Source organism: Myotis yumanensis, unplaced genomic scaffold (assembly GCF_028538775.1).
Source record: "Myotis yumanensis isolate MYYU_CA2020_CCGP unplaced genomic scaffold, mMyoYum1.0.hap1 SCAF_9, whole genome shotgun sequence".
Lineage (NCBI taxonomy): Eukaryota > Metazoa > Chordata > Mammalia > Chiroptera > Vespertilionidae > Myotis > Myotis yumanensis.
Window position 1 is genome coordinate 43,201,458 of NW_027223760.1, and position 17,036 is coordinate 43,218,493.

At 38.4% G+C, this 17,036-nt stretch overlaps 1 protein-coding gene across 2 annotated transcripts in view; it reads right to left on the bottom strand.

The window, feature by feature from the left end:
- ELAPOR2 (endosome-lysosome associated apoptosis and autophagy regulator family member 2) overlaps nt 1-17,036 on the bottom strand; it is a 128,124-nt gene that overhangs the window by 51,538 nt on the left and 59,550 nt on the right. For both annotated transcript variants that reach the window (XM_070424162.1, XM_070424161.1), the window contains exon 2: nt 9,688-9,808. In XM_070424162.1, the coding sequence (XP_070280263.1) occupies nt 9,688-9,808 (121 nt within the window). The remainder of the gene's footprint in view (nt 1-9,687; nt 9,809-17,036) is intronic.

A 17,036-nucleotide genomic window follows, 5' to 3' on the forward strand; every position in this document is an offset into this window, starting at 1 on the left:
TGACTAATAGTTGACACAGTTACAGAAAAGAAGGTAGTGCTGCTCCTAAGTTATTACTCATTCAACAAATGCAAATCTATGTCCCCTGAGTGTGTGTCTCTGTGCTCAGGGTGGTATTACTGACTCAACTACAGCAAAGGGCTTTTTAATCCTTTAATCGGGATATTGTAGAAACAAGAACAAAATAAAACCTTCAAATTATCCCATAAAGAAAACAAATTTCCCAGCAGAGAGCGAAGCAGCAGCGCCTCACATTTAGGTAGATTCTCCTTTTAGAATACATTTGGAAACTTACCAAAAAAGAAAAACACGATAATTTTGAAAAAGTGAAGAATGAGAGCTAAAACCCACACTCATCTACCTACTTAACCACTAAATAAATATAATGAGATGAGACCAATTCCAGTTCATGGGGCATGAATGACAAAAGGTTTATAGAAAAAAAATATTACAACAGTGAAGGTCAAGGGAAGGAAACTGGTCAGAGTATTTGATGAGGTTACCAATGGGGGCAAAACAACACATCTGTGAAATCAGTTTTCTCAACTTCTAATTTATGTCCTAACATTGATTCTTATCCTCCTGAACTCTTCCTCTTAGGAAGTGTCAATCACCCTCTACTTCCTGGTAGTCTCTCTGTCCTTGATTCTGCAATTTTCAGGGCTGAGTTCTCTAAACTCCTTATAAAATGCTTGTTTTCAGAGGAGCTCACTCAAGCATAGCTCCCATCAAACACTGCACTAATATAAAGCCTGATTTTGAGCTGTTCTCTTAACAATCTCTTTTGTCCTTGCCTTTGACCCACTACTTGTGTGTTGCTGAGCAAATTTAACTTCAACACTCTCCATACCTGGAATGTGATGCATTCATATTCCAAATTAGACCTACTGAGGACAAAGTGTTTCTGTCCTTTTACATATAGAATGAATTTTTACAAATCTCATTAGATCTCTGTGTTTCACCTACAGAAAAGAAACACTAAAGTCAGTCTCTAATTTGATGACACCAAAGATATTCAATCAACAAATATCCCAGTGTTTGGAGCTTTCTTAGAAGTCATGAGAGGATTATAGCTCCTCTCCTCTTGGAAAGAATAAAACACAATTCGATTTTAAATTAAAACTGTCTATAGTTTTTAAAAAATCAATATCTGCTAATACATGTTAAATAATGAAAGCATACTATATGTATCAAGCACCCACAATTTTCTAGGCACAGAAATAAAAAAGCTAAACTTCTCATTGTTTATGATGATATAACTACAAATGTGCCCTAAATTATGAATGTTAATCTCTTACTTTTCAGAAACATGTACACAATTAAGAATAAAATTGCCCTGATTAAAAAAAAAAAGCTGAAGGATTGTATCACCACTAAATCTATATTATAAGAAATGTTGGAGATTTTTTTTTAAGAAAAAAAATGTCAAAGATATGAATATGGAAATATTGCAAAGAAAAAAATTATCAATGTCAAAGACAAATACATTATAAAAGCAGTGGATCAACCTACACTAAAACTAGTACAAAGGCTAAAAGGCAAAAGTAGGGAGATCATGTGTAATTACAATAGTAAATTAAGAGATACACACAAACATACACAAGCAAAAGAAGTAAAAAAATAATGATAAAATACAAACAAGGAAGGGTGAGTAAAAATGGTAGTAATTTTTAAGTGGCCATCAATTTAAAGTAGACTGCTAAGAACAAAGCTTGGTATATATGAAGGACATAGTAACCACAAACCAATGCTCTACAAGAGAGAACAAAAAGAAATCCAAACACAACACTACAGAAAGCCACCAACATACAACAAGAGGAGAGAGCAAGAGAATAAGAAAAAACACAGAACTACAAAAACAATCAGCAAACAATTAATAAGATGCCAATAACTACATACCTATCAATAATTACTTTAAATGTACATGGATTAAAGGCCCTAATCAAAAGACAAACAGATAAAGAAGATGTGAGATATATATAGATAGATAGATAGATAGATAGATGATGGAATATGAGTCAGCCATTATAAGCATGAAATCATACAATTTATGACAATATAAATGGACCTAAAGCATGTTATGCTAAGTGAAATAAGTCAGACAGAGAATGACAAATACCATATGATTTTACTTATATGTGGAATATTAAATAAATAAATAAATAAATAAATAAACAAACAAACAAACATACAAAACAGAAACAAACTCATAGACACAGAACAAAATGATGGTTATGAGATGAGAGGGGGGGTGGGGATCTGGATGAAAATGTGAAGGGTTTAAGAAGTACAAATTGACAGGTACAAAATAGTCACAGGGACATAAAGTACAGCTTAGGGAATACAGTCAATAATAAGATAATTGCACAGGTGAGTGCAAGACCTTCTGGGGATTCACTTCGTAAGTTACATAAATGTCTAACCACTGTGCTGTACACCAGAAACTAATATAATATTGGATGTCAACTGTAATTTAAAAAATTTATTTAAATATAAATTAGAAAAAAATTAAATCTACAAACAGATCATTAATCAATTAAAATGAGCTACAAAGCCATATATCTGATATTTAAATGCCATCTTTTTAAAAATCCACTTACCTATTTTGGATATTAGTTTGCATGGCATTTCTGTCAAGAGGTAAAGGTTGGGGGAGCATGGATACCTCAAGAAGGGAACTAACACTTGTTGAGCATACACTGCAGTGCATTCCAAAGAGGCAGAACACCATGGGGTTAAGAAGATGGACCCAGGGAGTTAGACTGCCTGGTTTCAACTCCCAGTTCTGCTATTGACCTATCTGTGTGAGGTAATACAGGCACCTATTCACCAGAGTGTTGCAATGACTAAATGAACTGGAGAAAACACAGGTAAAGCATTTGCAATCATGTCTTGCATGAAGCAAGTAAAGATTGGCTATCATAATTTTTCATTATTATCATTACTACTAGTGGCCCAGTGCACAAATTCGTGCACACTGAAAGAAAATTAATTAGAAGAAATATTTTAATATCGCTATTCGCCCTTTCTCTATAATAGAAGCATCAACCAAATTCATGATCGACAATGACAGATCAAAACACACTCATGCGATTGGCGCCAGCAAGAGTTTTATATGTATCACACATGTGCGACTCAATTTAGCCTTTTATATATATAAAATAAACTTGCTTAATTAGACCTTGCTTAACTTAGCTAAACTTTTCCCAGCCCAACTTCTCTTTCAGGTAATTGTCAGCAACACAGCAATAAATATCAACATGGAGCAGATTATTATTGTAGGTCATGCAGGGAGAACAGAAGGTAAAATATTTAACTGCAGCAGTGTTTGACTATATTCTGCACAGGGAGAAAGCCTGAAGTCATTTTCAAGGTCCACCATTTCTTACTTCTTTTCAGTCAGGTCAAGTTTCTAAGCTTTCTAAATCTCCATTTTCTGGCTAATGAAAAGAAAATAGGATTCTACCAAGTCTCCTATCTACCTACTCCAGGACTTCTGTGAGGATCAAATGAGATGAGGCATGGGAAAATGCTTCACAGACATTTGGTTAAAGTGTGAAATGTTTGCACCTGGCTATGAAGCAAGTCATGTTCCCCGGCGGCTGAAGAAACTGCAAGGAGGCTAGTCACTAGGGAGAGGAAGCTGGGCATTGCTACGTGATGTCATTACCCGATGGTCAGACACTTAGCCTATTAGCCTTTTATATATATATATAGATGAAGTTAAATTATTACTAGAGGTCCGGTGCATGGATTTGTGCACCAGTGGGATCCCTTGGCCTGGCCTGTAGGAATCGGGCCAAAACCAGCAGTCCAACATCCCCCGAGGGGTCCCAGAGTGCGAGAGAGCACTCTGCAAAGTTGCTGTCACTCAGCAGCTCCTTCATTGAGCGTCTGCCCCTTGATGGTCAGTGTGCATCATAGCTACCAGCCGGTTGGCCGGTTAGCCAGTGGGCCGGTCTCTTAGGCTTTTATATATATAGATATAGTTATGATTCCAGGCCTAATTTGGGCCATCAAACACCTGTGAATGGCTGTCTCCAGGTCAAATCCTTGGTGTGACACATAAGGCCTATGAGATTTTCCAGGATCTCTATTCCCTCTCACAGCCTCTCTGAGAGTGAGCCATGCAGATCTCAGAGAGCACCCAGGAAAACCCAGTGCTGACCCTAATCTGCACCTCTTCCCAGGTTTCCTATGCTTCAAATACCACTGGGCTTCACGGTTAAAGAACTTCTCCCTTCAGGGCTCACCTCAGAGATGCTCAGAAAATTAACATGGATGACCCATTAAGTATGACATTTAACCCCGGCCTCAACTCTAAATCACGACACAATTTTTCACATGAACCTGCCAGGGCACAGCCAATTTTCCATGGTTATTCAGCCTGAACTTCAAACTTACACCAGCTTTACTGTGAGGCCCTCTTGACTCCTTCTGAGAAGAGGTCATCCCTCCCTCCTGAGTAAGATCACCCCAGGTATTTATATCTATCATGCACTTTGCCCCTATACTATAAATAATGTATTTACCCATCTGCTTCCTCATTTGAATGAAAGATTCTGGAAGACAGGAATCTTTTTTTTTCCTACTTATTTTTGGGTTCCTGTCATCAAGAATATAGGAATACTCAAGAAATGTTTGTTCAGCGAATAAATTAAAGCTCAATAAGTAGCTATAGACTAAATAATTTTCCCAAGATGTACAAGTCAGCTGCAGATCTGGGGTTTAAACCCAGGTGTATACCACACTTGACCACCAACCGTGGGAGGTCTTCAACTGGACACCATGCAATGATGCTGCAACTGAACCTTGTAGAGCAGAGAAAATGTATGAAAAGAGTTAAATCATAGTATAAGTAACAACAGGTGAAAGTTTACTAAATTAGCTAGATATGTATTTTCCAAAAACATCCTGCAAAAATTAGCTAAAGGGCACCAACTACACGTCAAATAAAAGAGTCCTATAAAAAAATACACATGGGAAACTCTGGATAAAACACAATGCAGTTAACACACAGTAAATGTGTATTAGGTTTCTCAGAGATCTTAATTTGAAAATGTGCATTACATCCCTCCATGAAGGAGATAGATCATTCACTATTTTCCAACTTACTAGTATTTCAGAACAGAAAACCCTGGCACACGTTTTTTTGTGTGGTATGAATATTCCATAGAACAGAGGTAGATCATGACATTCAATTGCCATTCGGTGCCAATGAGCTCAAGTTGCCCAACTGCACCTGCTACGGTACCAATAACAACTCCTAACACAAATGAGACAAACTATGTGTTGACTCCTGGGGAAAAGCCTCCATTTGAAAGACCTATGATCCCAAGAATTGGATTTTTAAATATCCCATCCAGAAAGCTAAAACCAATTATCTTTCCATGATAATTCTTCCTCTTTCAATTCCAAACTGAAACCAAAAGCTGTTGGCTCAAACTGTCATCATTTACTCTTACTCCTTAAGACCCATTGGATGTGGGTTAAGACAATGAAAAAAGTTCATTTTTTATTCAAAGCTTTATTTTTCTAATCTGAGCACAGCATTTTTTGACCCAAGAAAAGCAAATATTAGAAATGTATATAAATACTGAAATACAAGAATAAACAATGTCCACAAACTATGACGGGTTCAATGCTAACATAGAAATACAGATACTTTAAATACACATCCCCAATTAGAAAATAATGTGTTAAGGTGAAGTCATGGACTGAGAAATATTGGAAGGAGTAGCAATAGAAGATATTCACTCCCAAAAGGAAGAGATGTCTTATGTTTATTTCCCCCTCAGTGTTCTAGACTTGTCTGAAAATACACAAGGAAATAGGAAAAGGAATTCTCTCCCTACTCCTAGTAGCCAGGCTTTTATTTCTAAGGTTTGGTTTGAAACAAAAAGTCCTTTTATCCAGTGTGTGGGGAGACAGAAAGAGGTGAGGCAGAGAGAGAGAATTCCAGAATGACTATCGTTTTTGATGATCTAAGAATGTCAAGGGAAGATTTCAGAAACTCTTATGCAAGAGGGAAGTGACCCAAGAGTGGAGAAGGGGTGGAATGGGTACAGGGGTTATATCACCTTGTTCTGGAAAAAGACAAGGTGTGAGGTAGTTCAGGAATGGCACGCTACTTGCAAGCTCTGCCTGAGAGATGCCAAGACTTCAAATGGTGGGTGATGCCCACAGAAACAAGACAGAGGATCAGGGCTTGGACAAAGCGGCAAAGTTCCCTGTAGCTAAGCCAGTAGCAACACAGAGAAAGAGAGATGCAGTCATCCTAGTGGCTTGCCCAGAGCAGCACTGTCTCTGAGACAGAAGAGCTCTGCACAGCAAAGGGGACAGGAGGACAATGGGGATCAGTGTCCGTTAATAACCAGAGGTCTCTCTTCCCCATATCCTGATCCCTAAGCTCCAAGATCACATACACCCCAGGGTTCTAGCACAACAAAAACTGATACCTGACTTCTCATTAACTTCACTCAGAGAAGTCTTCTGCCAAATTCTATGTGAATTTTAAAAAAATAAAGATACAATATAAGTTATCCACAAAATTTCTGGAGGGAAAAAAAATTAGATTGCTAAAGTCCTATGCTGCCTTTCCTGAGGAAAGGCCTTCTCTATTGCTCCTACCCAATTATATTTTGAAGAATCTGTAACAATTTCAACTAAGGCCTAATTCTGAGTTTGACTTCATTGAGAGACATTAGAATCTGGAGAGACACAGCCACTGCCCTAAATATTTTTCACTTAAAGTTGCCACATTCCACTTTTTTGTTTTTTCTTATATGGCCCAAATGCTGGGCCAATCATCATGGCATCACTGCCGAGTCTAGCATAGGGGGGCATCAACCACCATCCGAGGTCTTCCTAGCAGCATCTCTCAGGTATGGCTTGCACGTAGGATGCCATTCCTGAACCACAACACTTTTACCCTCGTTTATTCTTGAAACACAAGAGTTTCTAATGTCTTCCCTTGAAGATGTCCACCGACAAAGCTGTATATCCCCCTCCGTGGGACCCTAGAAGCTCCTCCAGACTATCATCTTCATGTGGTGATGAACTCAGTGGGTAAGAGACAGGCCCTAGAATCAGACATGTCTTAAGAGATCTGTCACAGTCCAGCTGAATGACCTGTGATACCTCGCTTCACCACTTTAACTCTGAGTTTTCTCATCAGTTAAATGGAAACATTGATAGTAGCTACCTGAGAGGATGGTAGTGGGGATACAATAGGATTATGTTAAAAAGCTCTAGGCACAATGTTTAGCTCATTATCATTATATGAGAATGGTAGCTATTATTAGCAATAGAAATCTAAGCCACTGAAGAAATGTTCAGTTATTACCATAACTGCCTTCCAGTAGTACTTTAATGACTAGTAATGTGGTAAGTGCCGCATTTAATGTTATGAATTAGATGGCTTCTAAGTTACTTAGATCTATTAAGTTTCTTGTGAGTTTTAAAATAACTTGTCTTTACTACTCAAAGAAAAAGTCACTTATCAGAGGCCACACCTTCCAGAGTGATATAAGTGTATATGCAGAAATACCTGCAAATTAGATTTCAGACAAAATGCCAAGATAAAAAATGTCCCATCTGTCACATAAGTACTGTCATTGTTAGGGTTTAATTTTTAAAGTAAGCTGTATCATTTTTAAAGTAATAACTAATAGTGACTTGATTATTAGAGTTTTTAGAAAAATTATTGCTGGACTGTCAGATTCATAATTAACTGTGAGAGATTATAGTAAATAATGAGCAAAGAATGTCCTTGGCAACATTCAAATAGAAATGATGACTATTCAGACATCAATTCTGTAACAGATTTTTTAACACTTGGGCAATAAATTTAATCAGTGGTGTACTGGTAAATGTTTAATAACCAGCTCCCAAGGGAATGGAGGTCCCTGATTTGTAGTGTTTGCCAATTTCCGTGGTGTAAAATCCTCCACCATGACCCATTTCATGTCAGCACCAGCACATCACCTAGATATGGAGTAGTATTCGTAATAGCTAGGTGTCACCTCAAAGGGGCTGTTTACATGGGAACCAAGGAATTAGCTCAACAAGTAAAAAGTAAACATAGATTAATGTTATACAAGTTTTCTAGGAAGGTGACTGAAGCAATTTTACAATGAGCTAACACCATAGGTGTTATTCGCAATCCTTCCTCACAGAGCTGATCCTCTCTCTACAGTGGCTGCATACATCTCAGTCTTGTATCATCTTCTTCTATACTGATCCCACTATACTCTTAAAAGTCTTGCTGGACTGAACTCTTTACCTGGATAGGGGTTCCTCTCTGTATTCATTTAATATCATTCATCAAGAAATAATGGTTTTCTTCCCTGATTTCCCCCATACGACTATTGCATCTTCCCATCTCCCTTATTTCAGTAAACCCACCACCCAGGAACAGAGACACATTTTCTATGAACAGAAGGGATTCACTGTCATTTAATCATTTGCTTATCTGCTCTTTCATTTGGGAGCAGAAGAACTAAGCTTTTAGGAATTCCATTTGGAAAGCTGTAGGAAAGCAAAATAACTTCTTTTGTCTTACTCCAGTCTATCCCTAGACTACTTCACTGCAGGAACTTGTGACTCGCCAAATTAAAGGATTAAGAAAGTAGAGTTTATAAGTAAAAATAAATGTTAACAACATATTTCTCTGTTAATTCGTAATGTTGCACTTCAAACTTGCTTAATTGCTAAAAGACAAGCTATTGAATATGACAGTCATCAATTCTACAATCTCTCTGTAGGTTACATTAAAAAAGAAAATTACATTATTTCTATGGCTACAAACAAGAAATCCATTGCTAGACGAAAGAGTTCTGTGGATGGATGTTGATGATAAGAGTTCTGTGGATGGATGTTGGTAAATGTACTTAATGCCTCTGGACTGTACACTTAAAAATGGTTAAGGTGGTAAATTTTACATCATGTGTAATTTACCAAAAATTTTAAAACTTTTTAGAAATTTAAAAACAGACATCTATTAAAGAGAAATTCTGCCATTCTGCCCTCCAGAATTTCAAGTACACAAAACAGTACAACATTTCTCCACATTCTTGCCAACAAATAAGTCAAACAGAGAAAGACAAACATCATATGATTTCACTTATATGTGGAATCTAAAAAAACAACAATAACAAAAAACAAAACAGAAACAGATTCATAGATACAGAGAACAAAATGATGATTGCCAGAGGGAAGGGGGTGGAGGATGAGTGGAAAATGTGAAGGGTAATAAGAAAAACAAACTTCCAGTTATAAAATACATAAGCTCCAGGGATATAATGGACAGCACAGGAAACAGTCAATAATATCATAACAACTTTGTATGGTGACAGTTATCAGACATATTGTGGTGATGACATCATAAGGTATATAAATGTAGAATCACTATGTTGTACACCTGAAACTAATATAGTATGGTATTTCAACTGTACATTAATAAACATTTTTAAAAGACAGTATACCAGATTTTTAAAAAAATAAATTAATTAATATCCTTTACTATTGCCTGTGTTTAAAAAAAGGACGATTTTGCTCTGCTAGACATTAATGCTACATGTTCTTTTTTTCCAAAGGTCTCATAGTCATTACAATTAACTGATATAGGCTGATATGAAGGAGGAATGGTTTAATCAGGAAAACAAAAGGTCAAAAAGGGAAACATACTGCATTCTTTGCCTCTCACTGGGTCAGGCAGGCCAGAGCAGTCCACTGCAGAATTCGGAATGGCAACTCTCCACCTGGAGCCACTGCTATCACATTCCGTATATTCAAAGTGGTAATCTTTCTGCAAACAATTACAAAAACAAGCCTTTGTTAGAGCCACTTTCAAAGGGACAACTGTGCTTTCTCCATCACCCCCAAACCTACAAGCCTGATTCCAAACTTTACTCCCTGGTTGACTCTCCTTCTTCCCCCACTCAAGCCATACCAAGTAGTTGTTTTTTTATGTATGTGTTTTTTTTAATAAAAAATGCATCATGCCAGACACTAATTAGGCACTAAGGCGGTGATGAGGGACCGGATAGTCAATGCTCTCAAGTTGTGTCCACTGATCTTTTAGTCTCACCCACCCCAAAGAGGCTACAGCATATTTCCCTATTTCTTTAGCAGGTTTTGAGAGCTCTAGATAATTGAGATAGGCATATTAGAGCAAAATAACACTAGGAAATTGAATGCTGTGACTGCTCCAAGTTTTTCAAAGAAAGAAATAAGAGAACCACTCCCACTGACCTAATTCTCACTCTGTTAAAAATTTAACAGAGGTGTAACAGTTAATTATCCCAATGCTAGTAAAAGACTACCAGGTTTTCAAGTAGCTCTCCCAGGCCACAGCAGGCTGCCATCAATCACAGACTATAAAATAAACATTTATAATTGCCATATTAAGACCAATCCACTTGTCTCTGGCCTTTGGTTGCTTTGAAATTTTCACAGTGCCCTCCACTGGTCAGAGAACATTACACACGTGAGATGCCTGAGCTTAGAGGAACAGGGACAAAATGCCATTGGAGCATCTGAAGAATGAGAGAAGTTCTAAGTCCTCCCCAAAATATTTTCAGTTCAATATCCTATTAATTCAATTCAATAGCTAGGATGTTGTTATTCTGCTTCATCCACCCTGTTTGCCTCCTTTACTGTATCAATGACAGGAGAGAAAATAAATCAAGTCACACCACCACTCGGGAAATCAGGTGTGGGAGGCAGGGAGTTACATTGGTTGTGTATGTCTGTCCACATAGCAAGAACACCAGTTTAGAAATGAGTTCTGAGATTCACAGCCCATTCCTCCACATACAACTTATATGATATTGGGCAAGTTACTGACTTCTCAAAGCATTCATTTTTCTCATTAGTGAAGTTAGAATAATAATATTTGCTATCTTGTATGGTTATTGTAGAAATTAACTGAGATAATGCTTGTAAAATGTCAGGCATGTTAGGCTGCACTGAGTTAGCATATGATTAATGGTAGAATTATTATCATTATTAACAACAATAAGAAGAGAGAGGATGATATAGAGAAAAGAGCTAGTGGTGATATGGTAAGGACAGACCACCTGGGTTCCTGTTTCCCCTGCTTCAATTTCTGCATATACGTAAGATAAAATGAGAAGTTCACTGAATTTGATTACATACAATTACTGAATATAAAAGTCATAAACTGAAGTAATGGTAAACAACAAACTGGTGAAGGAATAACACAAAACAAAGGTTCATTGGCTTAAGAATACTGGGTTCCTAAAAGTCAGTAAGGAAAAGGACAAATACTATTTGGGAATATAGTCAAAGAACACAAGCAATTCATTAAAGAACAATACAAATGGTTAAGGAATATACAAAAAAAATGTTAAACCTTGTCAAAGAAATACAAGTAATAATGTTCATCAAGTTGGTACAACATTTAAAATACTTTTTTTCAAAACTCTCTTAATGTAACTATAATAAAATGAGCATTTGTGTGCTTCCAATGAGAGAGAAAAGTGGTACAGGCTTTCTGGAGAGAAGTTTGCCTATATGAATCCAGAACTTTAAAGTGTTCAAACTTTTGAACCCAAAATCTCACTTCTAGCATCTAATTTAAGGGGAGGAAATGTTTGATGTGGTCAGTGATTTATGTGCAAAACTGCTCATCAAAACTTTGGTATAGAGAACGGACCAAGATGGCGACATAGGTAAACACCGGAGACTGCTGCCGCAAACAACCACTTCAAAAATACAACTAAAAGACAGAACGGACATCACCCAGAACCACAGGAAGGCTGGCTGAGGAGGTACTCTTCAACTAGAAGGAAAGACAACAGCATACCGAGGCTCAGAGGAGGCACAGTGTGGAAAATTTAAAGGTGAGGAGGTGCGCGCGCAAAGCGGGCTGGTGGCTGAGGGCGCGGTTGTCGTTTTCAATCAGGAGGGAGTCTCAGACTCTGAGCTCCAGATCCGGGTGAGTCTCTAGGGACCCAGACTCAAACGGGAGAAGCGGGACTGTCTGGCTACGGTCCCTCCGAGGTTTGCAGCGGTTGCTGGGACAGAGAGGCAGAGCCCCTGGGGACGGACTGAGAGCAGCCATAACTGCTCCCTCCGCCCGCCCTGTTGATCCCGCCCCGCCCAAGCCCTGCTCAGAGCCATTTGCTGGATTGCCTCAGGCAAAGGCTAGATTAGCACCTCCCCGGAGGACAGACGTTTTCCCACAACTGATTCTCACAGCCAGTAAGCCTGGTGGTCAAATCCCTCTAATATTAACTACAACAATCAAGGCTTAACTAGAACAAGACTGCGCACAAAGACCACAAGGGGGTGCACCAAGAAAGCATAAAAAATGCGGAGACAAAAAAACATGACAGAAATGGAGGATATAGAGCTAAAAAACACAATTTTGAAGGCTTGCAATAAACTTGAGGAGAGCCTCACGAAAACTAATGAGACCCTCGATGCTATGATAAAGAAACAACTAGAAATTAAGCATACACAGACTGAAATAAAGAATATTATACCCAATAGCAGACCAGAGGAGCGCAAGAATCAAGCCAAAGATTTGAAATGCGAAGAAGCAAAAAACACCCAACCGGAAAAGCAAAATGAAAAAAGAGTCCGAAAGTGTGAAGATAGTGTAAGGAGCCTCTGGGACAGCTTCAAGCACACTAATATCAGAATTATAGGGGTGCCAGAAGATGAGAGACAGCAAGATATTGAAAACCTATTTGAAGAAATAATGGCAGAAAACTTCCCCCACCTGGTGAAAGAAATGGACTTACAGGTCCAAGAAGCGCAGAGAACCCCAAACAAAAGGAATCCAAAGAGGACCACACCAAGACACATCATAATTAAAATGCCAAGAGCAAAAGACAAAGAGAGAATCTTAAAAGCTGCAAGAGAAAGAGACTCAATTACCTACAAGGGAATACCCATACGACTGTCAGCTGATTTCTCAACAGAAACTTTGCAGGCCAGAAGGGAATGGCAAGAAATATTCAAAGTGCTGAATACCAAGAACCTACAACCAAGATTACTTTATCCAGCAAAGCTATCATTCAGAATTGAAGATCAGATAAAGAGCTTCACAGATAAGGAAAAGCTAAAGGAGTTCATCACCACTAAACCAGTATTATACGAAAGGCTGAAAGATATCCTTTAAGAAGAGGAAGAAGAAAAAGGTAAAGATACAAATTGTGAACAACAAACATGCATCTATCAACAAGTGAATCTAAGAATCAAGTGAATAAATAATCTGATGTACAGAATGAACTGGTGATTATAATGAATCAGGGACATAGAAAGGGAATGGACTGACTATTCTTGGGGGGGAAAGGGGAATGAGAGATGCGGGAGGAGACTGGACAAAAATCGTTCACCTATGGATGAGGACAGTGGGTGGGGAGTGAGGGCGGAGGGTGGGGTGGGAACTGGGAGGAGGGGAGTTATGGGGGGGAAAAAAAAGAGGAACAAATGTAATCTGAACAATAAAGATTTAATAAAAAAAAAACTTTGGCATAGCTAGGGAGAGCATGCTTAATTGTTAAGCATTAAAGAATCTTGCATTTACATTATTTATCTGCTATTTTTCATATGTATTTAAATACCTATAACAATTATGTGATTTAGGAAGAAGAGTTCATATTATTCCCATCATGCACATGAAACTCAGATTGGGTAAATAATTTACCCAGAGATACCCAGCTAGTAAGGAGCATAGCCAAGAGCAGAAGTCAAGCTTTCTGTTTATGTACAAGCATTTTCAGTTTACATAATGCCATTATGCTTAAAATAGAAGGTTACTGTTTTAAAATAGAAGGAGTGGAGACAGTTCCTAATGTAAAAGGCTGATGGCTACAGAATTCTAACAGTAATCATAAAGATGTCTTATATTCAAAGAGATACAAGAGTACAGAGATGAGGGAAATGATTCGATTTCTCTCTATTTCTGTATTTGTTTTCTGTGGCTGCTGCAACTAATTACCACACACTTAGCCACTTACAATAATAAAAATGTATCTTTTCTCAGTTCTGGAGGCAAGAAGTCCAGTAAACATTGAGCACTTAAACAGATCCCTGGAAATGGAATTTTCTGGGTGATAAGGAATAATTAAAAGAAGGTAAAAAAATTTTCTCACACAAATATAAAATTACTGCATTTCACAGGTTTTATTTAAATCATTTATTAGCACACTGATCAGTAAGAAGGTTCCACCAGTTCAAAGAAGAATTCAAACACACATGAACAGGCAATCCAGAAAGTGAAATGAATTGACTTAGAGATGCAGAACTGGTAAATAAATACCCACAACATAATAATCAATTGCATTCCAAAGGGTAAAATGTCTTTTCATTTCTATGGACAAGAGTAATTTGTATTCCTATTGGTTTCTTACACCTTACAATGTTGTAAAATAGCTCAAAGGACAGAATGAGGCCCCTGTAGAAACTGAACCAGGTGCACTAAACATGACACCCGGGAATCTTTTCTGCCTATTTCAACGTGTTTCAAATTTTCCCTGACAAGGGTGGAGATTCCTGATAAATTTTCCTGCACTTCAGTGTTCCTGACAGTTTATCACCAAACATATTGATATCAGTCAGAGTGCACTCTATAAACAACAGGATGTCCACTCACTATCCACATTATAAATTGAGGAAGTGGTTGGCCCTACCCCACTCAAAAGATGGCAGTTACTAGTATTTATACATGTCTGCAAATCACAGAATGCTGGGGCATGAAGACCCTGCACAGAATAACAAAATGATGGAAGTCCCTGAAAACTTTACATTGCAAATATGCGGGGACCAGGAAACAACCCCAAGAGAATAATTACTCCTCATCACCAAACACTGAGGGAAGACTACCCTCAATAGAAATCATGGTAAAACACACACAACCACACATTCACAAATAAAGATATAGGCACGAACTCTCAAAAAACAAAAACTCAAATTGTGTTATCTTACACCTAAAACACAAATTATCAGGGTACACCCAAATAAACATTGGATGTCCACAGTACCTCCAGACAAAAACTCTGTCCTTGACCAATGTTTAGTCAGGCTCTCTTCCCAATGAATCTTTGATTTGAGGGCTTTCATATTCATCTTTGCATCACGCAGTTTTAGCAAGAATCCTGTCATGTCAGTTTAGCAGAATTCTTCCTCCTTTAGTTCTGATGTTTCCCCTTAATAATTCTCCATCCACTGACCTTCACCCTGCTCCTTGCCTATAAATTCCCTCTTGTCCATAGTATAGAGGAAATAAGTCCAGTTCTGCACTGAAACCTCTTTTCCCCTATAGATTCCTGAATAAACTCTGTTTTTACCACTCTACTGACCAGCTCTGGTTTTACCCCAAACACAAAGGTAATTTACAATATGAAAGCCTCATGGTACGCATGGAAAAAGTGGATATATCTCCCAATTATGACAGTTGTTATAGTTTAACTTCATATAGGCTACACAATGTTTCAAATAAGTCATATATATATATGCATATATAGATATCTTGACAGTACATGCCTATATAGATATCTTGACAGTATATTGACAATATACATATATTATTTTATATATTGATATTAATATAATATATAATTATTTATGCATATAGCAATAAATTGTTTGGTATAGTAACATTACCATATATCATTATTTACTACTAGAGGCCCAATGCACGGAATTCATGCAAGAGTAGGCCTTCCTTCCCCTGGCTGCTGGCATCAGCTTCCCACTGGCACCCAGGACCCGAGCTTCCCTCACAGAAGGTCATCTGGAAGGACGTCCAGTCTAATTACATATTATGCTTTTACTATTATAGGTGTGGCACTTAATTATTAAATAAGTACTATGGCCTAAGTATTAGGGGGAAAATTTAAAATATATATAAAACCTAGTCCTCACACTCAATAAGCTTATGATTTTATTGCAGTAGATAGGACATTAGCACACATACACACACACAACATCCTATGTAATAAAAGCCTAATATGCAAATTGACTAAACAGTGGAACGATCTGTTGGCAGGGGGCAGGGCCAGTGAGCGTGTGGCGCCAGGCCAGTCAAGGTGGGTGCCAGTGGGCAGAGGGAGGGGATGGCAATCAAGGGGCAGTGGTGACTGGCAGTGGTAAAGGGGCAATCGGGGAGTGGGGCCAACTGCTTGCCATCCTGCGTGTCGCCTCCTGCAGAGGGAGGCCAGACTGCGGCTTAGGCCCGCTTTCCGGGAGGAGTGGGCCTAAGCCATCAGTCGGACATCCCCCCAGGGGCTCCTGGTCTGTGAGAGAGTGCAGGCCAGGCTGAGTGACACCCGCCCTGCACCCCGAGTGCACAAATTTTCATGCACCAGGCCTCCAGTAGCCTATATAATAAAGTAATATGCAAATGGTCATTACATAATGATCGACTGCATAATGATCAGATCACGGATCAGCAGGAGGGTGGGGCAGCCAGCTACAAGGGGGTGGCAGAGAGCTACAGGAGGGCGGCAGCAAGCTACTGATGCATGGATTCGTGTACAGGGCTACTAGTAATTTTATAAGAAAGCATAAAGATTAAGGGCTCCAAAGTAGAATAGTGTCATCACAAATCAGTATGCAAGTAAAAACTTTATCTGGGGAAAATTACCAATAAAAATCCCTTAAACTCTCCCATAAAGTACAACATCGTACCACTTCTCAATGAACTCATCACAGCCAATTTTCCTAAGCCTTCTATCAGATACCAATTACTTAGCACCCAAATGGCTTGCATTTTAGAGGCCATGATTATGATTTATTATGATTTCAGAGTCAGAAGCATTTCTGTGAGCTGGAACCGCCTGAAGAGGCTTTGAGGAGAAAGTCCCAGGAGGCAGGCAGTCTGTAACTGTTCTAGCGCTTACCAGTTCCCTCATAAATAGCAGGGTCTGATAAACAGTGAGATCAAGCCTGGCGATAACATGCCTAAAGAGATGCAGTGAAATATATTAGCCTAAGGATGGGTAGAGAGGTGGGTGATTAAATGAGCTAATGAAAGAACAAACAAATGAACAAACAAAGCT